At 37.3% G+C, this 27,701-nt stretch overlaps 1 protein-coding gene across 1 annotated transcript; it reads right to left on the bottom strand.

Annotated features, from left to right (window-relative positions):
- Window positions 1-46: 46 nt before the first annotated feature.
- Window positions 47-27,488, bottom strand: DSCC1 (DNA replication and sister chromatid cohesion 1). Its single transcript, XM_072603204.1, has 9 exons — window positions 27,008-27,488; window positions 24,084-24,252; window positions 19,295-19,429; window positions 18,724-18,814; window positions 8,479-8,617; window positions 8,005-8,057; window positions 7,642-7,796; window positions 1,251-1,399; window positions 47-480 (listed from the first exon to the last, which is right to left on the bottom strand). The coding sequence occupies exons 1-9, from the start codon at window positions 27,184-27,186 to the stop codon at window positions 372-374; spliced, it is 1,179 nt and encodes a 392-aa protein (XP_072459305.1). The 5' UTR covers window positions 27,187-27,488; the 3' UTR covers window positions 47-371.
- Window positions 27,489-27,701: the final 213 nt, after the last annotated feature.

Raw genomic sequence — 27,701 nt, 5'->3', positions numbered from 1 at the left:
TTGGATTTCAAGATACAAAAAGTCTCAAATTTTACTGATCCAAATGTAGCATTTATCATAGAACTTTAATAGTGAACAAAGGTACTGCAGAAGCATGACATGAGTAGCATAGATGCTAAATATGGAAAATGTCATTTTCTTTATGTTATTGCATATATAAAATAGCATGCAGTATTGCTAATAATATCCAGAATGGTAGGATATAGTGCTACACAAGTGTCTCAATAGTCCAAAATGAAAATAGGGTGTAGGGCCCTAAAATTAGATCATAAACAGAATGCCTAAACAACATATCCAAGAGAAAAATCAACAAAACAAGGCATCAAATACAAAAATTACAGCCAACAGCTAAAGTATATGATGTTTGGCTCTTAAGAGACAGGTCTTCTAGAATTATAAAATTTAACTCCATTCTGCATTGATGAACGAGCATACTTGGTGAGCAATGCACCGATTGTTTGCTTCTCTCCACACAGGTCTCTGAGGAAAGAAAAGAAATTAGCATGATACTTTATAAGCAGCTGACTATAAAATTTTCATCATTAACTGCTGATAGGATAAACTAAACAGTTGCCCTCCAGATTCCCGATCTCAGAGCATGTGATTCTGTTTTCCCCTAGCAAATCCACATTGACAGTAGTCCAATAACCTAGTGACAAATGTATCACTAATCACAAACTTCCCTCGAATTTTTATCAGGCAGTGTAAGATGGTGATTCGATATCCAACAAATATGTTTAACGTTTGCCTACTATGTACCAGACACTGAAAGATGTCCTTAATCAAATGATGATTAATACCGAAGTAGTATATAGTCTAGGAGATAAGGTATGTATATAAATATGTACATAAATAATTTCTCACAGAATGAGATAAGTGCGTAAAAAAGATATAAAACACTATAAAAAGTTCAGAGAAATAAATCCCTTCTATCTTGGAAGACAATCAGAGCAGAGTTCATGAAATGACTGATATTTGAATTGACCTCTGAAGGGCTACTGAGATTTCAACAGGTGGAGAAAGAATCATGGCAGGGGGAAAGGCCGTACCCCAAGTACAGTAAATGACAAAAGTAAATTTTAAAATATATGAATACAGGGAGTAATTCAGTGTAAATATAACTGATATGTTTGAAGTAGAAACCTCTGATCGTGACCATCCATAAGCTGCTGTATTAGATGTATTAAGCTACCCAAAACATGGTCAACTTTAAATATATGTAAACATCTCAATTTTAATAAATTACTTACTGGATATATGGAGCAATATCTTCTTCTGTCCATTTCTCCCTTAGAGTGAATAAGCTATTGAATCTTTCCTGATTTTCCTCAGGTAAATCATCTACCTTTAGTAAAAATATAGTCTCTGGCCGAGTGTATTTATCCATGAGTGCTAAACCCTATAGATAATAAAGGAAAAGAAATGAAAGGTTTGTTTTAATCTTAAACATAAGTAATTTTATATTTCATTTAAACTTAATTACTTAGGATATTATGTGCTACGAAATTATCACAAATTCCATGGAGTTTTAAAACAGCACCAATAATAAATAGAAATTTTTGCTTCTGTTCATCTTCCTCCTACAACCTGTCACTAGCAATGAATATGTGCCTTTACCCTCTTGTTGGATAACTAGAAAAATGTAGAAAAAGTTCTCCTAATGGGATTAACTTCAGCTGCACATATTCTTTATAAGTATTTTGTATGGTCATTTCCTTCTTTGCCTGTTGACTACAAAGGAACTCAGAGATAGACTATATTTGTACAACAATGGAGACAAAAATACAAAAATGTCAAGTTTTTTTTTAACCTGAAAAGTCCTAATATAGAAAAGTTTGCTTTCTCTCATTACTTATTCTCTCTAGAAATTCTGATTATGGCACTTAGTTTTGCATATGTAGTAGCTGTGTGTACAACAGGCAGCTTGGCTTAAAGGACACACAGTCCACCTAAGAGTCAGGACCACCAGAGCTCAAATTCTCATACTGGTTGTGTCACCCTGAGCAAATCACTTGACTCCTCAATGTCCAGGGTGATTCTTCAAGACTACAAGTCTACTATTATGTGAACTGGCCTTCCAGTAAAAGAAACAGTATTAAACAAGCTTAGGAAATAATGTAACTTGTGCTCACTCATATGCTTGTTTATTACCCATTCTAAAACTTTGCAGACTCAGTCTTGCTCCTGGATATGGTATTGTATCCTCTAAATTTTAGGAGGTGTTATACTAACTCAGAAATTCCTGCTTAATGTTATTCTCATCTCTGAACATTGCTCAAAACTACCGTAGTAACCTACACATTTCTTCTAGAGACAGTAGCATGCTTCATTTGAATTTAAGGTTCAGCAGTCAGACTAGTTATTTCTCATCCTGATCAAAGATAAGGCAACACTTGGGGCAGAGTAGAAAGAAGGTGGAAAGCCAGTACTTTCCTAAAGAGCTATTTTCTTACGCGACAGCACTACTGGCCATCCCTAAAAAACCAGAGTGACTAAAAAGCTGCTGACACAGACTTTTTCTCAAATAACTGTTTAACTAGTACAAGTGGTGTCCAGTCCCATCAGTTGCTTCAGCCAGTTGAATGGACAGCACAGGTAGTTTCATCTCAGTGAAGTTCATCGTGGCAAAACAATCTAACCCCTTTGAAGAAGGAGTATATGGAAGGCTATAGCCCTGAACTGAAATGAACAATGGCCCAAAATCCCCAAAAGCCTAATAACTTCATATGGATAAATGAGATATAGCTGTACTGTAGATAGAGATGTATTATAGATAAACGAATATAGAATATTATCTTGATGACTTGAAAGTTAGTGTAGCTTTTGAAAACTGATTACCTAAATCTACTCATTCCACTCAGATTTAGTGGGAAAAGGTTAGGTAGGAAAAGAAGCCAGAAGACCACAGCTGAAGGAAGAGGAATAATCTGAATATACAGAGGAAATCCAGGAGAACTTAGGTAGCAACAGGTGAAAGAAACTGATAAAATAGAGGAAGGAATTGGTTCGATCAGTCAAGTAGCACTTATTAAGTACTACTTCCAGTGCTAAGCAAGTAGACACAGTTCGTGCCCTTAAGGGGTATAATTCTAGTGAGGAAAGACAACACATAAAAGGGGGCAGAAAAGGGTTGATGAAGAGTGGTAACGACTGTTGAGACAAGTTCAAGGGACCCCTTTTTGAGTTGCCATATTTTCTGGAAACAGTGGACACGCATGCAGAAGACCCTGAATGTGTCAAGGACAAAGCGCCACTCTCCCACTCCCTGCCATGTAATTTGTGGTTTGCATCCCAAACTGGATTCCCTGTATGTCCTTGGGAGTCAAGACAGGAACCAGACAGTCTTCACTAGGCTTGTGCAGCTGGGACCCAGTGCAGATGAGACCATCATATCTTCATGGTCTAGCACTTCCAAGGGAAAAGAATTCTGCTTTTGCCATCACCTTGCCCCTCCCCTTTGGGAGGGGTTTTGTGCTTTTCCCCACCTTTCCCCTCCCATGCCATGCCCCTTTAGGTGGAGGTTCTGGTATCTCTTTCCTTTGTTCTGCTGTCATAAACACGCAAACTTCCGTATGAATTGTAAACTCTTTGGGTTCCACGTACATATTCATTTCTCTAAGTTTTGTGAAGTAGTGATTGCCTGTTGACAAGAGGAGCATGGTAAAAGAAGACCAGAGAGCTGACCTGAGAGGAAGGAGAGTGACCTGGGCACCCTCCTCAAATGGAGGTGCTAGGAGGAGCCATGCAATCAGAGGGACAGGCCAATGAGACAGAGAGTGTGCTTCTACTGTGTGAATTCCAGAAGATCTAGGGTGCATGGTAAGGCTTCAGCATGAAGAGCTAGGACAAGCTTAAGGAAGTCTAGGGTTCAGCCAGGAGAAGGATAAGTTGGGTATACCAGTCTAAACGCTAATGAGGTGAAAAGATACTAGTGATAAGAGCAGAAAATTAAAGGGCCACACCAGCAGTTAGCCAGAGCACTTATATAGGGAAGCTCTTGGCAGGGACAAAGAATCTGAACAAGCAGGAAGAAGAGCAACTACCTCATAAAGGTTGTAATGAGGATCAGATGAATTAAGGGATGCAAAGACTGCCTTAAACCTTACAGCTGCCATATAACTAGAAGCTCGACTAGCCTAGGCCTCAAGCACAGGTAAGTTACTTGACTGGGGCTGCAAGGCGAACATGCTATGTGAGGACAGCCTCTCCACTCTTTAGGTTATAAGACCAAAGTGTCCTTTTATAAAATGGAAGACAGGCTTCAATAGAAAAGCAGCTAAGAAACAGGATACCAAGAGGCAGAAGGAAATCCTGACCAGTGTCAAGAGGCTAAGGCTAAAAGGTAGAAGTGACACAGAAAACATATGTAAGGAGAAAGATCACCGAACATCAGGAGCTAAGCCAGAGAGACCATGTTCTCCTTGAGGAAAGGGGCAATTATTTCTCTGGCAAGAACTGATGAAGTGGATCCAGAGGGGCTGTGGGGGAAAGGTGAGACGCCTAGATGGCAAAGTGGAAAGAGCTCTGGCCTTTGTATCGGGAAGACCAGAATTCAAATCCCGTCTCAGATGTTGTCACACATTTGTTGTGTGACTGTGGACAAGTCACTTAACCTCTCTCAGCCTCAGTTTCCTTATCTGTAAAAATATTAGATGTCTCTAAGGTCTCTTCCAGCTCTAATTCTGTGATCACTAAAGGTTAGAAGAAAAGGCACCAGTAATAGTGGTTGGTGACTACTTGGTGAGGAATAGTGATAACATCAACTACTCATATGGGAGAATTCTGCTGTCTCCCTAGAGTATGCTTCTAGGCCATGACAGAGCCCAAGACCTGTCAAACCTGACAATTACTACCCACTTAAAATGACTCATATGGGAATGATGCTACTGGAAGAAATTTAGAAAGCACTGAATACTAAGGATTATAATGTCTTGGGGCAGAGATGATCTTTTCTTCACTGCTACCCAATGGAATGTAAGAGAGGTAGAAGAGAAAGGCAAATTTAATAACATGGAATCTGAAAATAGGATTTTAATTTCTTATTAATTTAGAGGTGGAAGGGGAACCCTAAATGTCTCTGGATATAGCTCAGAAAACCAAGACCCAGAGAGAGCTCAGTAAGTAATTTCCCAAGGTCACACAGGTATAGCAAACCTGGGATTTGAATCCAGGTCCTCTGACTCAGTTCTAATGTTCATTCCACTAAGCCTTTTTTTTTTCAGACTATGGCTCAAAATATAGGAACAGGGACTATTAAAAATGTATTTGCCTGGAGTCTGGCAAATTTAATCATAAGGGCTTTAAACTGAAAAGGAAGAAGGAAGAAGTATGCTTAGGCAGTTATCAACAGTAAATCAAAAGACCAACCCAGAAATTCATGAGACAGCATCCATTAAAAAGTCAATAAAGAACCCATGGCCTCAGTTTATCATACACAAACATAACAGGTATTATTATGTTGAATAAAAGAGTTCCTAGTTCCAAAAGAATTATTTGATGTCATGTCACAGGAATCACTGGGACTTAATGTAATAAACTATGGCTCTGAAAAGATAAACCTAATTCAAAAGGAACAGGATAGGTAAATGAAGGATTGGAGGGTTGAATACAATGGTCTTTTAAGAGGTATACACATGCTGAGGAAATCCAGGATCTGGAAGCATAATGGAGGTAATTAAGTGGAGAGCAAAAAATTCAGCTGTCTTAAGAGAAGCACAGTGACCATGACTAAAAGTAATCTGACTGTTTACTGTCCTGCTCAGAGCCCATCTCAGAATTGTATTCAGTTCTGGATGCCCCATTTGAAGAAAGTGATCAGGATGGACCTGCTCAAATCAGATCAGGATAGATCAGGCTCAAATAAAAGAACAAGGAATGTTTACCTTGAAGAAGAGAAGCCATAAGGGGGATAAAGTAGCTGTCTCCAAGTGAAGAAGCATTAGACTAGTTCTGCTTGTTGACAGAATAACATGAATAAAACTACTATGTTATAAAGGGGATTCTTGTTCAGGTATGACTTGAACCTAGAAGGGTCTTTAAAGGTAATCTAGTCCAACTGCTCATTTAACAGATGAGGAAAATGGGACCTAGAGAGATGACTTGCCCAAGGTCCCAAAGGCAGTGTCTAAGGATTCCTATCCAGGTGCTCTGTCTTCAAAATTTCCAATGAAACCATGAAATAATATTCATAGAGCACTTATCACTGAGCTTGGTATTGCTTGTTCTCTTCTCCCTTCCTCCTGTTACAAACAGCAGATATTTGAATATTCAAATATTCAATCAGCTGGTTACATATGATCTTGTTTTCCCTACAACCACCATTTTATAACATTTTTTTCTATCACAAAATCCAGTAAGTTCCAAACCAACAATTTACCAAAAAACCCTCCTTATTACAAATTATTTGTTTGTTGCTAATTGTTTGTATATATCACCTTAAAGGTTTCTTTGATAAAGGTTCTTAAAAATAGGAAACAGAATTTTTGCCCCCACAGAATTATTTTGTTTAATGACAAAAACCTCTCAAATTACTAAAATCTTTCACCATAAGAAATTATGAAAGAAATGGTTTCAGAGAAACCTAGGAAGACTTGTATGAACTAATTCAGGATGAAAGCAACACCAGTAGAATACTTTATAAAATTACATTACCCAAAAAAAAAAAAACTATTTTGAAAGTCTTAGTAAATATGATCAATTCAATGACTAACCAAATTTCAGATTCCTTAAGAAACTGTAAGGGTCAAAATCTCTTTCAATTATATATGAAATTCCAGAAGACTCATGATAAGATGGTACTCACCTTCTCACAGACAGTTGATTGACTCAAAGTGCAGAATAAGATGTGTGTACGCAAACATACGTATAGATTTTACTTAATTTTTTAAAAAAAATTTGTTTTATTTTCAGTTCCAAATTCTCTCTCCCCTTCTCCCCCTCCTCTCTGCCACTGCTCTTTGCCCATTCACTGAGAAGGCAAGAAAAACAAAACCCATCACAAATATGTATGTTCATGCAAAACAAATTTCCACATTAGTCATGTCCAAACAAAAAAATATATCTTTCATTCTTCACTCTGAGCCCATCAGTTCTCTACCTGGATGTGGAATAGAATGTTTTATTATGAGTCCTTTGGAATTATGGTTTAAAAACATATTTTGAATATAGCTAATGTGGAAATTTATTTGACTTGATTTTATGTACTTGCTAGCTGGGTTCTGTTTTTCTATTTTTTTTTTCCATTGGGGAAGGGAAAGATGAGAGAAGTGCTATCAGTAGAAAAGGGGGAGGAAGGGAAGGAAAAAGGGAAAAAAGGGTCAGTGAAATATTTTTTGAATGCACAAAAGAGAACAGAAGGAATGCCAGAAGGAAACAGAGAAGCAGGGCAGCTTTGAAAATTACATGTTTAATTTATTATATAATGAAAAGGGAAAGCAAGCTGTACATAAAAGGGAGTCACAGTTTCATGTAACAGCCTCTTTTTTTTGTTCTGTTTTGCATGTGGAAATGTTCATGACAGTTGGTATTTGTTAAATTCAAAATTCTTAAAATCAAATAAAATAATTAAATATATACAAAGTTATGAAAACCAAATTGCAAAATTACAAAATCAAATTACAAGTTATCAGTCTGTGACATTACCTTCAGCTGATCCATTCTAGTTGTCATTCCTTCAGGAACACTTTGTTGCCACACTTCCTGAAATTCGGAGAGATTAAATCTCACTGCATTCTGTAAGAGCATCTGTGCTGTTGCTCTGCATATTTTATCAGTATTTAATTCAAAATAAAATTCGCCTAAGGAAGAAAAACAGCTCACTTCAAACCTTATTCAAACTTATTATGTTTTCTTTCTATTCAAAATCCTTTCTCAAATCAGATTTAACTCCTTATCTCACTTTCCTTCCCTGCATTGATACTGTACAGAATTTATAAAATCTTATCAAATATCAAGGTTATTAACCTGAAGATAACAATTAAGGTAATCTTTCTTACCAAATCTTACCTTCATCCATATATTTCTTTCCATAACATTCAAGACAGTGTTCTATCATTTGCCTGAAAAAAATTAGAAATGTAATTTGAAAAGGTTATCATCACAATCTATGCATTATTTTGAGAGTTTTTATGAGTTTGGGTTTTCTAATAACAAATAATTTTGAATTCTGAATAATTTTTGAGGACATGAAAATTTTCAAGGCTACCATAAGAAATTATATATAACACTTCTTTATGCTATTCTGTCTACTATAAAGGAAATAGTTGGTACACATTATAGCAAAATTCCTGGTTGTTTAAGAAACTGCAAGATTCAAAATTCCTTTCAATTATACATAAAATTCAGTTTCCTAAAATTTGAATTACTTTATAGCTTGACTGGTTGCCAGTACTTATCAGGCTAGAAAAATAAAAATAGCTTTTCTTTTATGTTTCCATTTAGAAAGAAAGCGTGCAGACAACAGGCATTTAAAATACTCACTCTGGTTCCAATGGTCCAAGTTCCTGAAGACAAGCAGTTAAAGGAACTCTATTGAAAGGCCAGGATTCTGAATCCACAAGCTGTGTTATGTGATTTAGAAGTTTCATCTCATAATCAAATTCAAGACTCCTCCAGTAACCTATTAACATCATAAATGCATTTTACATCAAAAAGACTATTCCATGTAGTCATTTTAAGACCTGTACTCCATACATTAAGAAATTCATCACCTGATAGCCACCCTACTGGTGATAAGGTCCTCTATGGTTAGCTAAGATGGTCTTGGGAAAAGAGATAATGCAGGCTGTTTCTGGATCCATCAATAAAGCAGTTCCAGTGCTATATTGGGAGAGTGAGGTCACCTCTAGCCCAAAATGAGTCATTTGAAGAGGAGCTTAGTGAACAGGTTGAAATCTGCTTGGCTGGAGAAAGCACCCACATCAGCGAAGTATTATCCATCAGGTGCTAACAACTGTGTTAGGTAAGGTAAGTCATTTTTCCTATTTGATAAATGAGTGACTTCTAACAGAGAATATAACAGCTAAGGTCATACAACTAGTTCCTTATTGGCACAACTAAGATTAGAACTCTTATCTTCTGACACCTAGTTACATACAATTTAACCTAGACCAGAAGTAAGGAATACTTTTTCAATAGTCAACCAAAAATTATTCCATCAGGCTGTAAACTATTATGGGGAATAGAAATTTTATATATATATATATATATATATATATATATATATATATATATATATATATATATATGTATGTATCTTTTTTTTAAAGTTGCATTTTCTCCATAATATCTTTGTACAAAAGCAAACAAAAATATTTCCCTTCCCTTAATGATTCTGGCTCTTTCTAGGATTTTTGCCACTACTCAATTTGTTTGTTTTTTTTTTAAAGAACATATTTTGTTCTTTGCCATTGTTCGTCGTTTTCTTTTTTTAAGAATATATACATTAAATCATTTTCTGATAACTTAAATGTGAAAATGGAAAAATCTATTTCTTGAATAGGTTTAGGAGTGAGATAAATAATACTGTGACACTAATAGCTGCTATTTATATAGCATTTTAAGATTACAAGGAGCTTTACATGCATTCCCTCATTCCAAGTTAACAAAAATTAGGTAAATATTAGGTAAAGTACTGCTGGTATTGTTATCCTCATTTTACAGATAAAGGCTAAATGATTTGTTCATCATCACACAACCAATATCAGAAACGGGATTCAAACTTACCTACACCCGAATTTTAAGTCCACACTTCTCCCACTACATTGCATCTGCCTCTCAAATAAGTCTTTAAAAATAATTATTTCCTTCAGATTTAACCCACTTCAAAATCACACACTTATAACATGAAAAATCTAATAAATATAGCTGTTGACAAGTGATCTTTACGAAAAAAAATCAAATGATCACGAACTCATAGGATTTAGAAATGGAAAGAACTTTGCAATTTATCTTGTTGTAGAACACCACTCTGGTACTATTTACCCACCTCCTACTCATACTGGTGAGCCAGTTCCCCAGAGGGCATTTGACTACTATTCTGCCAAGGGTTCCAAGGATAACCCTGAAGGGTCAGGGTTTCTAATACTGTCACTCAAGAGCCCCCATTGTTGTGCTTATCAGCCAATATCCTCAAAGAAATTTACTTAGGTGTTATATTAAGACAGGAATGGTTCCAGTAAGCCATCTGCAAGTCCCACCTCAGCAAACCAGTGGGAAATCCTGAGCCCCAGTGTGGCGAAGCAGGCAGACTCCAAAACCAGGCTCCCCCCTTTACCCTTCCACAGGCCTCAGGATAGCCAGGGGAAAGGCAGACTCCAGATCCTGGAACCTTCACTTGCTTCAGCATAGCCTTGGGCAAACAGGTAGCCTCCAGTGGCAAGACCCCCAAGTGCTTCAGTGTAGCTCCAAGGAGACACAGAAACACCACACCAGCCTTGACACATGCTAGACACCAGCACTAGAACCCCAGCGACCTGTCTTCAGGTGGCACAGTCACATCCCCACCCCAGCCTCTCAGTGGTATACCAGACATGAGAGTCCCCCATGTACCTCAGGGCAGCATCAGTTTACAAAACCAGGTAAACAGGCCAGCAGCCCCCAGCACAAAAAGCGTGAGACAGTTCCCCAGAAGCAGGGCTCAAATTTAAGAAAAAGGAAAAAGGCCAAAAAAAGATGAGCAAAAAACAAGAAAAAAAGAATGTGACCATAGAAAGTTATTATGGTGACAGGGCAAATCAAGACACAAACTCAGAAGAGGATAACAATGTCAAAACGCATATGCTCAAAACCCCAAGCAAAAACAGGGAATGTTCTCAAGTCCAGGAAGAACCTATGGAAGAGTCCAAAAGAAGAGCTTAAAAATCATATGAGAGATAGAAAAAAAATTGGGAAAAGAAATGAGAGTGATGCAAAAGAGTTATGAAAAAAAGAGTCAAGAGCTTGGAAAAAGAAAACAACTTCTTAAAAAGTACAATTGGCCAAATGGAAAAGGAAGTACAGAAGCTAATTGAGGAAAACAAGTCCTTAAAAGTTACAACTGGGCAAGTGGAAGCTAATGACTCTGAGACATCAAGAATCAATCAAACAAATTCAAAAGAATGAAAAAATAGAAGAAAATATAAAATACCTAATTGGAAAAACAACTGACCTGTAAAATAGATCCAGGAGAGACAATTTCAGAATCATTAGGCTACTCAAAACTGTAGTCAGAAGGAGGACCTGGACAGTATCTTGCAAGAAATTATCAAGTAAACAGAGGAAAATAAGTATAGTATGGTCTTACATAGATGCATAGGAATGTATGTTTATATATGAGCATGATTATAGATAACTAAGTATACGTATACCGATATGTGTGTACAAATATATCTTTGTGCATATATGTATATATATATATATATTTTTATATGTGTGTTTGTATATATATGTGTGTAGGTATGTATATAGACAGAGATAGATAGATAGATAGATAGATAGATAGATAGATAGATAGATAGATAGATATAGACATATCCACACTTACTTATAGCCTTTTGGGGATAAGAAAGGGAGGAAGGGGGGAAAAAATAACAAAGTAAAAATTTACAGCACAGAACCAAAGAAAACTTACAAGGAAGCAAAGAAAAGATACAGCTCTGAACATAATGTGTAATACTTATAGGCTTTCTTGAAATGGAAATTTATTGTTGTATATTTTGAATATGCCCTTATGTTCTGCTGTGCACATGGCAATAGTTTTTTTCTTTTCTTATTTTGCATTTAAGTTTATATTTTTCTCCTCTTATGGTGTATTTAAGTTTTAGTAGTTAAGTTTAAAATAAATTACTTTTTAAGAAAGAGAGAAAAAGAAATTTTCAAGGAAAAGTGCCCTGATATCCTGGAATGAGAAGGCAAAATAAGCATTGAAAAAATCCACCAGTCACCTCAGGAAAGAGATCTCAAAATACAAACTCCAAGGAACATTATAGCTAAATTACAGAACTATCCAGTCAAGAAAAAAAAATACTACAAGTAGCCAGGAAAAAAAACGATTCAAATATCAGGGAGTCACATGACTTAGCAGTTGCAACATTAAAAGATCAGAGGTCATGGAACATGATCTTCAGAAAGGCAAAGGAGCCAGGACTACAATCAAGAATCATCTACGCAGCGAAATTATGCATAATACTTCAAGGGAAAAAATGGCTACTCAATGAAACAGAAGGATTTCAAGCTTTCATAAGGAGAAGATCACAACTGAAGAAAAATTCTGATCTCTAATATCAAGACCCAAGAGAAGCCTAAAAAGGGAAAAAAAGGAAAAGAAATACAAGGAATTCAATGGGAGCTGAACTGTTTACATTGCTACAGGAGATGATACTTGTAGTTCTTAAAAATTGCACCACTAATAGTACAGCTAGAGGATATACATAGAGGACATGGGTATAAGGTGAATTTGAGGAAATGACATAAAAAATAATTAAGGGATGAGAAAGGAGTGCACTGAGTGCATAGGAAATGGAGAGGTAGAATGAGGTAAATTATTTCACGTGAAGTGGCACAAAAACCTATTAGAGTAGAGGAAAAGATGGGAGGGTGGGCGATGAGCATCACTTGAATCTTACTCTCATCAGTATTGGCTCAAAGATGGAATAATATACACAATCAGTGGAATATAGAAATCTATGTTATCTGACAGGAAAGTAGGAGGGGAAGAGATTAAATAAAGGCAAGGGAGACTGACAGAAGAGAGAACAGACTGGGGGAGGCAGTAGACAGAAGTAAAGCATTATCAGTGAGGGAAAGGGTGAAAGGAGAGAAAGGACAAACAGGAAGAAACAGGATGGAGGGAAATACAGTTAATAATCATGACTGTGAATAGGATGAACTCTCTCATAAAATGGAAGTGGATAGCAGAGAACATCAAAAACCAGAATCCTACAATTTGTTGTTTACAAAAAACACTTTTGAAGCAGAGAGACACTCACAGAGTAAAGGTAAAAGGCTAGAGAAGAATCTATTATGCTTTAGCTGAAATGAAAAAAAAACAGGGGTAGCAATCCTGATCTCAGACAAAGCAAAAGCAAAAATAAACTTAATTAAAAGAGATAAGGAAGGAAGCCACATCTTGCTAAAAGGTACCATGGACAATGAAGTAATATCAGTACTAAACATATAAGCACCAAGTGATAGAGCATCTTAAACTCTTAAAGGAGAAGTTAAGTGAGTTATAGATTTGTGACCAAACAAGAGATAGCATTACAAAGTGTACAATAGACAATTTTGATTATATTAAATTAAAAAGTTTTTGCACCAACAAAACCAATGCAACCAAGATGAGAAGGGAAGCAGAAAGCTGGGAAACAAGCTTTACAGATAGTGCCTCTAATTAAAGCCTTTTTTCTCAAATATATAGAAAACTAGGTCACATTTGTAAGAAATACAAACCATTCCCCAATTCATAAATGTTCAAATGAACAGGCAGTTTTCAGATGAAGAAATTAAAGCTATCTATAGTCATATGAAGAAGTGCTCTAAATCACTTGATTCAAGAAATGCAAATTAAAACAACTCTGAGATACCAACTCACACCTACCAGATTGGCTAATATGACAGAAAAAAAAATGTTAAATGTTGGAGAGGATGTGGAAAGATTGGGACACTAAAGCACTGTTAGTGGAGTTGTGAACTGATCCAACTGTTTCAGAGAGCAATTTGGAACTATGCCAAAAGGGCAACCAAATTCTGTATACCTTTTGATCCAGCAATACCACTACTAGGTCTATATCCCAAAAGAAATCATAAACATGAGGAAAGGAACTCCTTGTGCAAAAATATTTATAGCAGCCCTTTTTGTGGTGGCAAAATATTATGAAAGTAATGAAATACTATTGTACAAGAAGAAATTATGAAGAGGCAGATTTCAGAAAAACCTAGAAAGACTTGTATGAACTGATGCAAAGTGAAATGAACAGAACCAGGAAAACATTGTACACAGTATCAGCAACGTTGTTGATGATCAACTATGAATGACTCAGCTCTTCTCAGAAACACAGTGATCCAAGGCTAGTACAAAGGACTCACAAAGAAAAATGCTATCTACATTCAGATAAAGAACTGATGGATTCTGAATGTACATCAAAGCATACCTTTTTCCACTTACTTTATTCCTTTTCATGTTTTTTTTTCCCTTTTTATCTGTTTCCTTCACAACTGTGACTAATGGAAATATGTTTTGCATGATAGCACATGTATAACCTATATCAAATTGCCTATCATTTTCAGAAAAGGGGAGGGGAGGAAGAAAAATTTGGAACTCAAAATCTTGTAAAAATGAATGCTAAGAATTGTCTTGACATGTAATTGGGAAAAAAAATACTATTTTAAAAAAGAATACTTAGTATAAAATATCCCCTCTCCATCCCCTTCCCCCCCCCCAAAAACCCTACAAAAACCTAAGGCATATTCTACAAGTATATATAGAGAACACAAAAACAGTACACTTAAACTTATAATATGATGGAAGTGAAGCACACATACAGAATATGTGTGGTCACAGGGTAAACTCACAATCCTTGGTTATTTTATGTGTTTTTCTTCCTTGTCCTTATCAAGTTTCCCCTAGGTATAGCTCTCTAATGGGCTCTAAGTATTAGTGCCATTTTAGAGTTCATAAATGTCACTTTCTTTCTTGGAATAAGGGGTCTTACTAAAGCTATCACTGTTCTTGGGCTTCTTGTTGCTAGCCACCACTACTCTACTGGCAAATGCTTACAGTTTCTAGTCACTCTGGAAACCTCTTTTGGTTCTGATAGATCTCCTGAAAACATGTGATGACCATGGGGAAGAGCCTTCCACTCTCTGCCAGGTATAGCTGGAATTTCTGCACCACTGGACTGGCATGTGCCTAGAATTGAGAATTCCAAACTGGCTTGCTATTTTTACATAGCACTGTAGGTACATCTGACCCTCTAAGTCAATCAAAAGAATCACATATTTCCTATGTGGCAGTATCTGTCTTCATCCACTTTGATCCTTTCAATTTGATTAAGGACTTCCTACCCACTCTACTTTGATGACTGAGTGATTGAGGTGGGGGTATCAAACCCCTCCCTAACAAAATTTAACCCTCTTATTTTAAGCATGAATAAACTGAAGTCCAGAAAGGTGACTTTCCCAAGGTCACCCAAGTAATAGGTCAGGATTCAAATGAAAATCCTCTAACTCCAGTTCAGGATTATTCCCACTAGGCCATAATGAGAATAGACAACAGATATAAAAGAGTTTTCAAAAGTTAAAAACACAATAAAACAAATATAATTTCTTAAAGTCATATATTTAAAGCTAGAAGAAATTTTAGAAGCCAAAGTTCAATTATCTCAATATACAAATAAAGAAACTGTTGCCTAGAGAGGTCAAGGGCTTAGCCCAGAATCACACAGCTAGTAAGTTATCTAAGAAAGGATTTGAATCTACGTCTTCTTGATTCCATGTCTAGCATTCTACCCACAATATCACACCTGTTCAAGAGATTATTTTAAGAAACAGTATAAACCTATCACTACTGTTGGAAAAACACAAATTACCTACCCTATCATTTCTATGAAAAAAATAGCATTTATCCTATGTGTCAGGAACTATGCAGGGCATTCTATAAATATCTCATTTGATCCTCATGAAAACCCAGGGAGGGAGGTGCTATTATTATCCCCATTTTATAGATGAAGAAAGGAAACTAGGACAAACCGAGATGAAGTGATTTGCCCAAGGCCACATCGACCTCTAGGTGGCATCATAGTATGCAGGGAGCTGGGTCTGGAGTCAGGAAGGCTTGATTTCAAAGCTGTGTGACCTTGGGCAAATCATTTAACTTCTGTTTGCCTCAGTTCCTTCAACTGTAAAATGGAGATAATAATTGAACCTACCTCTCAGGGTTGTTGTAAGGCTCAAATGATATAATAACTAAAGTATTTAGCACAGTGCCTGGCACATGGGAAGCACTAAATAAACGTTATTGTTGTTATCATATCATCATTAGTCCAAGGCCAAATCTGAATTCAGGTCTTTCCTGACTCTAGGCCCAGAACTATCCGATGCCACCTCGTTGCCTCAGAATAAATTTGTGATATTCAAACACAGAGTGTAGGGAAAGTAGAATACTATTGATCCCACCTTCTCTAACGTCCTTACATTCTTTCAGGCCCCAAATTTAAAAGGGTCTTATGTGAGTATATTTGCACTGCATTTTTAAAAACTGGACAGAAGCCTAGAAGGAATACCAATGTTCAACCTACTGGTACTGTGCAGCCCCTGGTTTAGACAAACTAAATGAGTTTAGACAAACTAATGTTTTTAAGGAACTAGCATTAGAAGAGGTTAAGGATTAAGAAGTTGTTTCTAATTAATTTTGATGTTGTGTCAGTTTTAATCAGGCTCCTTAGATTTGGCCTTCATAAGATTTTAAGCTCTTTCAGGAATCCCAAAGCAGAATGAAAGTCTAATTATCCAAGACAAGTCCTGTCCTCATAATCCATGGGTGTAGATTAACAGCAGTGGTAGAAGGCAGGCAGAAACCTACTCAAGTACAGTTCAAATTGTACTTCACAGGTACTAAACACTAGGTGGGGAAAAAGACCCAGAACTAACAGAGAAGAGGAAAAGTAAGGAGAAAACATGAGAACACATGTCAACATAAAGAGGCACTGTGGAAGAGGAAGAAGAGAAAGCCCACTGGAGATGTAAATCAGACCAGCTGGGGCAATCCTGGCTCTGCTGCATACTAGCTGAGTGACCTTGGGCAAGTCTATTCAGTTGGAAAAATATTTATTAAGCACTTCATATAGATGCTAATTACTAGGGATACAGATTCTTAAGTGACATTGTTCCCACTCTCAAGAAGCTTATATTTTTTAACAGGAGAATTTTAACAACCTCACTGGGTTTGTTTCCTTTGATGAAAAAAGGGGGTTGGATTAGATGATCTCAAGGGTTCCTTCTATTTCCATTTACACATTTTTCAATAATAATAATATTTACATAATAATTTGAGGTTTTTAAAGAACTTTACATATGCTATCTTATTTGACTCTCACAACAGTCCTAAGATTATGCCCATTTTACAGATGAGGAAACAGGCTAAGAATGGTTAAGTGACTTGTCCAGGTTTGAAATGATAAGTATCTAAGACAGTATTTGAACTCAGGTCTTCCTACTTTAAGTCCAGTACTCTTATCTATCCACTACCCAGAGCTGCTTTTTCTTTCAAACAAATACAGACACAAACACTGGCCCTAGTCATTTTTTACATAGACTATATGGCCACTAGAATCAATTTACTACATCCCTCCGAATTTTGGTTGCATTGGGTTTGGTTGTGCAAAAACTTTTTCAGTTTAATGTCATCAAAATTATCCATCTTGCACTTCATAATAGAATCAAGAATAAGAAGTCATAGGTTTGAGACTTAACCTTGACATTTATTAATCTTGTGACCATGAACAAGGTATTTAATCTCTCTGAGCCTCAGTTTTCCTATCAGTAAAATGAGGATACTACCTATCTCAGAGTTGTGAGGAAAGAATTTTGTAAACTGCAAATCCCTGCTTAAGTGTGTGCTATTAAAGGCAGGCTTTCTTTCAATGAATCAAAATGTCCAAAATGTATTAAATATTTTTCAGGAAGAAAACTATCCATTTCTCAAAGCAAGTGACTACGTAGTGCCAAAGAAGAAGTCTATCACATTACCCAGTTTTTTGGTACCTATTCATCAGTGGTAAAAAAAAAAAAAAAATTGCTTTAATCAATTATCTCTAAAGTACTTACTAAAGTGTGAGGGACTGTGCATAAGGACAAAAAAATGAAACATCCTTGCCCCAAGGAGCTTACATTCTAATGGGGAACCAACATGTGATGAGTATATACTCAATATATACAAAAATGAATAGAGCAGGGTGGGAGAGGTACCTTAAAGGTTGGAAAGACTAGAAAAGGCTTCATAAAGGTGACACTTAAAACCTGGTATTCCAAGGGACATTCAGGCAGGCATGCTAGTACAAGTGGAACAAAAGTGGACCAATATGGGAGGTATCTGTGATTTTATCCTTTTGCTGATGCAGGCTGAAGCTGTGTTCTGCCTTAACAAATGGTCTCTGAGAGTAGCTATAGACAAAATTGTCATCCTGTTGCTCTCAACCTGGTTCCAAATCTCTCCAGCTTAATTGGGTTGGCCTTTAGACCACAGAAAGTTCTTCACAGGGCTTATTGGGGGAGGGACAGTGGAATTAATTTTGGAACTCTGTATGACTACTAAATCATTTATTATTTATCTGTTCAATTAAACAGTGTTAAACCCTGTAAGCAGTCAAGGTCACAGAGTAGAGACTGAGCTTTATCCACCTAACATTCTGTGTATCAATCACTCAACAGGCACTTTTTAAGCACCTAAGTGAGAGGTACCATGGATAGATGAAGACAAAAGAAACAATTCCTGCTCTCAAGACTCCTCTTATGCATGAGAATAAATGGTATAATCAAAATACACAGACACCACCCCCCCATTCCCCAACCTTACCCCCCTCCACACACACACACACACACACACACACACACACACACACACACACCATTGGCACTGTCACCTTGAAATACAAAAATTGCATTTAACTAAGACCAAGTCCCAGGCTGTAATGCCTCTTCAGTTCCCTATTTCCTAATGCTACTAATGATAAAAACAATAAATAATGCTACCTCCAATTTCACAGGCATGGAGAACTTGTAAATGGGCCAGGATTTCCTCCTCACTTGCCTGAATTTGATCAAGCAAGTCTGCCATTGTATACTGAAAAGCAAAAATGGATAAGTGAGCTTCAGACATACCATCTAATGCTGCTTTACTTAATTGGACCAATAACACAGTCTTTGCTTTGTTGGTAATAAGTAAAAACTGCTTGATATACAACAAAATCACAAGGAAATGTCTGCTAACAAAAAATAATTCCAGTATGACTGTAGAGCTTTCAGTTTTGAATTGCATTTTTAAAAAGTATTCCTCACAAAACCATTTCATTCTAATTTAAATTTTGTTCCACATTTTCTTAAATCAATTTTGACACATTCATAAGATTGTTCATTTACATAATGCCTTTCCCCAAGAGAAACTTTAAAAAGCCCTCTAATTTTGTTTCTATTAAACTATCATTTCATTTATTGATGTGCAAAAATAAATTTCTTTTAATTTATAAAATGTCACCACTAACAATCTCCAATTCTCCAATTATGAAAACACATCAACTGAACAAACTAACTTCAGAAGTCTTACTTTTGAATGATTTGAATCCTTTTCCTTTTGAGCATCAGGCCCTTCATATGGATTTTCCATCAAAAGTTTCTTCAGTTTCTTTAATTTTGGCCTACATCTTCTTAATTCCCAATAACTGTTAGCAAAACCAAAGATCTACAATTTAAAAAGTATATATATAAACATTTGTATGCTGTTATATGAAAATCATCAAATAAAATCCAAACAGAAAAAAAATATCTATGAATAAACAAACACAACAGAATCAAGAAGAAATACACCTAACCTAGCCCTAATATGTGGGATGGAAAGATATTTTTATTAAGTTCCTTCTAACTGCTATGTATGACAGGACATCAAGTTACCATGGAGAGTCTTCAATTATGCTTGACCTTGATGGTTCCTTTAGCCTCCCTGAACCTCAGTTTCCTCATCTGTAAAATCCAGATCTATCTATGGTCCCACAGTCTTATACATCATATTTTGTTATTGTAGTTGTTAAAGACAGGAGGGGGAGCAGCTCTAAGAGAAAATGACTAATATGAAAACAAAAGACAACAATAAAACTGATTTTAGACAATGTAAATCAGATAAATAACTTCAAAAACATGACTTTTACATAAAAAAAGTATATCTAGGCTACAATCTTATTTCATAAAGAAGTGAATTATAAATGTTATAAGGAAAGATTCTAATAGACTTTTTATAGAAGCTAACAACAATTGAAATCAGATGTTTCAGTGCTATATCTTAAGAAGGAGGTTGGTGAAAGACCTGGAAAGACTTACATGAATGGATGCAAACTCAAGTGAACAGAACCGAGAGAACATTATACATAGTAACAGCAACACTGTTCAATGATCAGCTATGACTGACTTAGCTCTTCTCAGTAATACACTGATCTAAGACAATTCCAAAGGACCCACGATGGAAAATTCTATCCACATGCAGAGAAAGAACTGATAAGAGTCTGAATGCAGACTGAAGCATACTATTTTCACTTCATTTTTTCCTTTTGTTCTGTTTCTTCTTTCACAACATGACTAATATGGAAATAAATTTTACATGATTGCACAAACATAACCTATATCAAATTGTTTGCCATCTTTGAAAGAGGGAATGAAAGGGAAGGAGGGAGAAAATGTGGAACTCAAAATTTTATAAAAAATGAATGTTAAAAATTGTCTTTACTTGTAATTAAGAAAATAATAAAATACTATTTTTTGAAAAGGAGGCTAATGAACTGAGTCTGTCTGAAGAAGGGTGATCAGAAGTATGGGCTTTCAAGAAGCCATAAGGAATAACTGAAGGAACAAGGCAGGTGAGGATCCCAGTGAGAAATGGTAGCTTTCCCTTTTGGGTTTCTCTCTTCATCTTCCTAATGGCCAAGAAGCACCCCTTGGTTCTTCCACCTTTCTCCAGTGGCTGCTTGGAAGTCCAACTGGACAAAGGATAGAGTTTAATGCCTTTAGAAGGCAGAGCAGATAAAAGACTTGAGCTGTAGAGGGAGCTGGAATTGTAAAGGAGATTTAAAGGATGTAAGAATTATAAAGAAAACCAGAAGCTGATTATAGGGGAGGAAAATTTAGTAAGATTTGAATAAACAGAGGAAGACTACAGAAGATGATCAAGTGATTGAACATATGTAAAGTACACTGAAAACCTTAACAACATAAACGCTAGCTATTAAGAAAACTAAAAACCAAAGAGAAAGCTTATAAGACAGAGAGGGAGGGAAAGGAAGGGAACAAGCATTTATTATGTGCCTACTGTGTACCAGGTACTAACTGCTAAGTGCTTTACTAACATTATCTCATTTCATCCTCACCACAACCCTGGAAGGTAGGTACTATTATTATTCCTATTTTATAGCTGAGGAAACTTGAGACAGTCAGATGTTAAGTGGCTTAGAGTCACCCAGCTAGTATCTGTTTGAGGCTAGCTTTGAACTTTGAACTCGTCTTCTTAAGTCCAGGCCCAGCTCTCTGTCCACTGGCTCACTTTGCTGCCAGGGTGAGATGTTGCTCCTTTCCAGCTCTACATCTATAATCCTATGAGTTAAGAAGGTCCAAGAAGAATCATTCTCATTATGTTTCTCTAAGCCAAATGAGTGGCAATCATTATACACATTTTACAAAAAGAAACAAATCCCAAGCAAGTCATAATTCCCCATACTATACTCTTTCCCAGAGAAGCAACATGAATGATCTGAAAAGACCTATCCTTAAGAGAATTAAAATAAGAGTTGGAAGTCCTTCTATTCCAGTAATTTCATATAAATCATTAATACCTCCCCATTATCTTCTCTTCTTTCCAATCCATTAATATGTTTAAGGGAGTCAGTTCCCGATTTGCTGGCTTGTCTCAGTCTGAAATAACTAATGACTCCTGCAGGCCTCCAGGGATCTTGTTCAACCCAAATTATATTGAGTTTATTTATCTGTGTAATGCTGGATCTCCCCAATAGAATGTTCTGTGTGGCCAAGGTAGACAGGCTGGAGACATCTGCCTAATGGTGACATTGGATTTTTTGCTCCAAAGTAATTAAGGACTAGCCACACTTGGCTATAAAATTTAACCAACTAACTTGAGTTTAAAGCAAGGAAGCAATGATTTCTTTAAAAAGGCATAATTTTTATACTGCTCCACCCTCAAAAGCTTTTCCAAAATGCAGTGGCTATGGTGTGAAGGAGTCTCCCTTCAAAACATTTCCATAGAGAAATTAACTAAAATCAAGTCTGTTTTTCTGAATGAGTCACTTACAAGCTTTAGAGAAAAAAAGTCACTTTGTCTTTCTTCCCCTAATTTGAACTTCTTTAAAAAGTAGATACCCTTTCAAACAAGGAAATTTCAAAGAAACTAAGAATCTTCCTAACATCTTAATTCCTACACTTGGAAAGGAATGTAGATCAATCAATGAATCAATGTATTAAGTGCTTACAAAGTAGTTTGGTGGTACAGGGGATGAAGTGCCAGACTTGGAGTCAAACTCAATTCAAATCCAGACTCAGACACTGCCTAGCTAGTGTGACCCTGGGCAAGTCACTTACCCTCTATTTGCCTCCAATTCCTCATCCATAAAAAGGGGATAAAAATAGCACCTACCTCCCAGGGTAACTGTGAGGATCAAATGAGATAATAACTATGAAGTGCTTAGCATAGTGCTTGGTACACTATGTAAATATTAGTTGTTATTATCATCATTATTGCTGCTGTGTTCCAGGCACTATGCTAAGCACTGGGGATACAAAAAGAGGCAAAAGACAGACCTTGTCCTCATGGAACTTACAATCTAATAGGGGAGATAACATGTAAACAAATATAAACAAGGCAAGTTATATATAGGATAAACAGGAAATAATTAACAGAAGGAATACACTAGAATTAAGGTTTAGGAAAGGCATCCCATAAAAGATGGGATTTTAGTTGGATTTAAAGGAAGCCAGAGAAGTCAGTAGATAAAGTTAAGGAGGGGAAGGAAGCCTTCCAGGAAAGGGGGACAGACAGAGAAAATGCCTGGAGCTAAAAGATGGAGTGGAACAGTCAGAGGGCCAGTGTCCATGGATCAAAGACTGCAAGAAGACTGGAAAGGTAGGAGGGGGTTAGATTATAAAGGGCTTTAAATGCCAAGCAGAGTGGTTTGTATTTGCTCCTGGAGGTGATAGGGAGCCACTGTAATGTATTGAGTAGGGAAGTGACATGGCTGGACCCGAACTTTAGAAAAATCACTTTAGTGGCTGTATGGAGGATGGATTGGAGTGGGGAGAGACTTCAGGCAAGCAGATCCACTAGCATCCCTACTGCAAAAATCCAGGCCTGAGGTGATGGCACATGCACTAGGGAGATGGCAGTATCAGAGGAGAGAAAGGGGCATATGTGAGAGAGGTTACAAAGATGAAATCAACAGACCTTGGCAACACCTTGGATATGAGGAGGGGAAGGGGTAAAAGGCAGATAGTAATGAATCTAGGATGATTCCTGGAGCCTGAGAGACTGAAAGGGTGGCGCTGGCCTCTACAGTAATAGGGAAGGAGGGAGAGGGGAAGGGTTTAGGGCAAAAGATAATGAGTTCTGTTTTGGCCATATTGAATTGAATATGTCTACTGGAATCTAGTTTGAAATATCTGAAAGGCAGCCAGAGACACAACAGTGGAGGTCAGCAGAGAGACTGGGTAGACAAGATCAAGTTCAATCAACCTCATTTTTATAGACAAGAAGACTAACACTTGAAGAAGTTATTTGATTCATCCAAGATCACACAGCTAATAAACAGGAGAAACAGAATTCAATTCCTGTTGCTCTGACTCTATTCCAGTGTCTTTTTTTTCACCCTTGTATTGCCCCCAAGATCACATGAGTATAGAGTAAGTGTAAAATAATACAAATACCCTGTGTTTGCAGTTAGAAGAGATCTGGGCTTCAATTCCACTTCTGACACTTCCTAGTTGTGACTTTGGGCAAGTCACTTAAATTCTCTGAGCTTCAGTTTCCTCATTAGTAAAATTATTACCCATCTCATAGGGTTACTGTGAAGATCAAATGAGATGGGTATAAAGCACTTTCTCTGAGGGAAGGGAATGTGTGATTTGTTACATTTATCTGTTCAGTTACATTTGTCTAGCATAGTACCTGCACATAATAGGTGCTTAATAAATGCTTGTTAATTGATTACAAGTACTTTACAAATGGCAGCTACTATTACATTACAAACATAATATCTAAAGCTATACAAATTTTAAAAATTGTTAGATTAGCCCACTGACCATTTCTGACTGTTCTAGAAATCAAAAAGGGCAGAAAACAGTCATACCTCAGTGTGAATTATGTTAGAAGGCATTTCCTCAGTTCTTATTTGATCTGGAGTTTTGCAGCCTGGTATAAAAAGCAACATATTTGAAGTATCTGCTATTTTCAGGTCATAGGTTTTCTCTCTGCTGCAAATCACTGCCTGTTCATCTTTGTCACCACGGATCACAAGACTAGAGAAAAAAAGGAGAGAAAAACATAAGTGAGACAATAAAAAAATTTCTATTTCCATTTATGTATAAATATAAGCAGGTACATATTCATTTATTCATTCTACATCTGCAGCTCTGCTTGGTTTCAATTCTACAGAACAAGATGGTGATAAACTGGTCACTTTTAATCTCATTTGTTCAGTCCTTTTTCAGTGGTATCTGATTCTTCATGACCCCATTTGGGGTTTTCTTAACAAAGATACTGGTATGGTTTCCTATTTCCTTCTCCAGCTCATTTTACAGACGAGGAAACTGAGGGAAACAGTGTTAAGTGACTTGCCCAGGATCATACAGCAAGTATGTGTCTAAAGCCAGATTTGAACTAGGAAGATGAGTCTTCCTGACTCCAGAACCACACTCTAATCTACTGTGCCACCTAGCTGCCCTTTAATCTTATTACCATGGTGCTAACAGCCTTGGAGATTCAAGACACCTTCCCATCACCCACATTGTTCTCTCCCAGCTGATTAGTGAGTTGCAGAGTGGAACACTAATCTCCTCCTAAAGCCTTCCTTTATGGGAGGGCAGAAATAGACACTCTACCCTCCATCTGCAGTTCTGCTGGTTTCAATTTTGCCATGTACCTCCAGTGCCTCCTTTGCATCCATGTTCTAGCTTTATTTTGTGTTGTATCTATGTAACACTCAATAAAAAATGATCTAACCATTTGTCAAATATAGAGCTTCACCTCCAGAACTTCCATTATAAGTTGGGTTTCCCAGATGCAATAATTTATTTTATAGAGGGGCAAGGCTAATTGATCTAATTCAGCTAGTTAACCCAACTATTTAATAAAACTAGAATTTAATTCTAGTAGGTAGTTTAAAATGGTAGAAATACTGTAAGCTCTGGAACACAATGGTGGCTATAGTATAGATATCCAGATAGAAGTTAATGACAAGGGACATTTATTTTCACAAGGATGAGTTATTGTGAAAATGTAAGGAAAAAAGGCAGAAGTTGTTTGGTTTTTTTTAATCTGTGGAATGGGGGAGGATTGAGAGCCTCTCAGTATAATTCCACTGAGATCACAACTGAACTATAACCTAGTAAATAGTATTATGGAGTTGCCTGAGATGCATAGTTATCATCGTAGCAGCTATTATGAGTCAGAGGCTGGATCTGAATCTAGGTCTTCCAGACAATCATTCTATTCATTATTCCACATTGCCTTTATAATATTATTATTATTAAGAATGTAACATTAAAATGTAAACTCCTTAGGAATTTCATTAGAATGTAAGCTCCTGGAACGCACGGACAGTATCATTTTTGTTTTTCTATCTACTTAGCTTGGCTCACAATAGGCACTCAATACATATTGATTATTATTATCATGCCTAATTCAAAGAAGGTGCTTAATAAATGCAGGTTGATTGATTATTAGGAAGTTTATTCATCATAGTAATAGCTTTCTGCATATAACATTTTTCACTTATAAATCACTGTATATATACACATTATCTCACTTGCCCCTCACATTATCCCAATTCCACAGAAGAAGAGAGGTTGCCTGACTAGTAAGTGACTATTAGGAATGGGAGCATAGATCTTCTGATCTTTCTACTATAATGATTACCTAAATCAAGTACTATACTCTTTTGATGGACTAGTAATACACATGAAAGGTGGAAAAAATAGAGACCAACAAAAAGCCACACACAATGCAAAAAACAGCAAGGTGAAATACAGAAAGAAAAGTGACAAACAGAGAAAACAGAAAGGAAAATTAGTGGCTTTCTAGGGTAGGGCACTAGAGAGAATACCAGGGAATTAAAATGAGGAGGTTGGACTAGATGGCCTCTTTTGATCATCTGGAAAATAACAGGGAGCTTGGGGGTATGAATAAGTGTATTTTAGTCCCTCAATTAGGCACTTATTAACCTAAGTCAAATCACAATTTCTCCAGGCCTAAATTTTATTTGAGGGGTGGGGGGAGGCCCTTCACTGCCACACAAGGTCTCCCTGAGGCTAGAGTAATCAGATTCTGAAATAATCAAAGTGCGACAGATTTTTGTAGCAGCAAAAACTGGAAACTAAGGAGGTGCCTCCTATTGGGAAACAGTTAAAGAGTGACATGTGAATGTGATGGAATATCATTGTGCCACAAGAAATGATAAAAATTGAAAGTTTATGAACTCATGCGGAACAACGTGTGCTTATTCTACTGAAAAGAACACTGTGGAGAAAAACAACTTTGAAAGACTTCAGGCTTCCGATCATTGCAATGATTAACCACGAGATCAAAAGACTGATAAGGAAACTCGCCACAGGTTTGCTGTGAGGATCAAATGAGTGAATGTGTTTGTCAAGAGCTTTGTCCCAGTGCCTAGCACAGAGCCAGCGCTTAAAGAATGCTCGTTCCTGTGCCTTCTCTCTTTCCCATTCATCTCCTGGCTGAAAGGTGACGAATGTAAAATGCTGAAAAAAACATACATTTTCCTACATGGCCAAGGTAGTCCTTTGCTTTGCTGCACTCTGAATGCTTTTTTCTTCTTTTTTGTTCAATGAGAGAGTGGGTAGTGGCAGGGAGAGATCATGGATGCATGTGAAAATAAAGATTTTTAATGCTACAGCAGTACTTTGGCCAGGCGTGGACAATAGCTTAAGTCCGAGAACTTGAGTCTAATTAAGTAGCAGCAGAACAGGGAAGGGGTAGAGGGAGGGCAGGACTAGCCGGTCCCGGGTCTCCACCCAAAGAGTGGGCGAGTCCTACCTGTGCCCCGCCTCCAGCTGCTGGCAGAGCGAGGGCTCGAGCTCCACCAGGCAGAAGTCCCCAGCGGTAGCACCGTTGGCGCCGGGGCTGAAGCTCAGGCAGTGCACGGTGGGAAGCAGCTCCGAGGGGTTCAGCTTCGCGATCTGCAGCGTCGCGTCCACCTCCTCGCGGGTGCGCATCCCTGATGCGGGAAGGAGGCTAGGCGGGATCCAAAGGGAAAACCAAACTAGCCCCCAAACCAGGGCAAGCAGCAGCCACAAAAGGAAGGGGCCCTTTCAAAAGCGCGCCAAAGTAGCGCAGGCTCTGGCTAGACGCACTTCCGGGGCGGAGAGAGGTTCCTGGAGAAATTGGGGAGGACTTTTTGTAAAGAGAACGCCCCATCCAGCTCCTGCTCCTGCTCCGGAGCTTGCTGGAAGGATCTAGGAATTATCCCTTGGGTGCTTCTCCCTCTCGTTTTCAGCCGGGAACGAAGGGAAAGGCCAAGCTCGCCTCTGAACCTCCCTTTCCTAGTCTGGAAAATGAGGGGGTTGCACTTAAAGGAGGAGCTCTTCACCTTTTTTGTGTCATCGTTGCCCTCTCGGGAATGTTATTTAATGAGGGAGATAAAATATGCAGGTTTGCAAAGGAAACCAATTATACTGAAATGCAGTCATCATTTTTAAAAAAAAAAACAAGTTCACCTGGACCCTAGAAT

This window comes from Notamacropus eugenii, chromosome 4 (genome assembly GCF_028372415.1).
Source record: "Notamacropus eugenii isolate mMacEug1 chromosome 4, mMacEug1.pri_v2, whole genome shotgun sequence".
Taxonomy (NCBI): Eukaryota; Metazoa; Chordata; class Mammalia; order Diprotodontia; family Macropodidae; genus Notamacropus; species Notamacropus eugenii.
The sequence above is the reverse complement of the archived record's forward strand: the minus strand, read 5'-3'. Positions and strand labels throughout refer to the sequence as shown.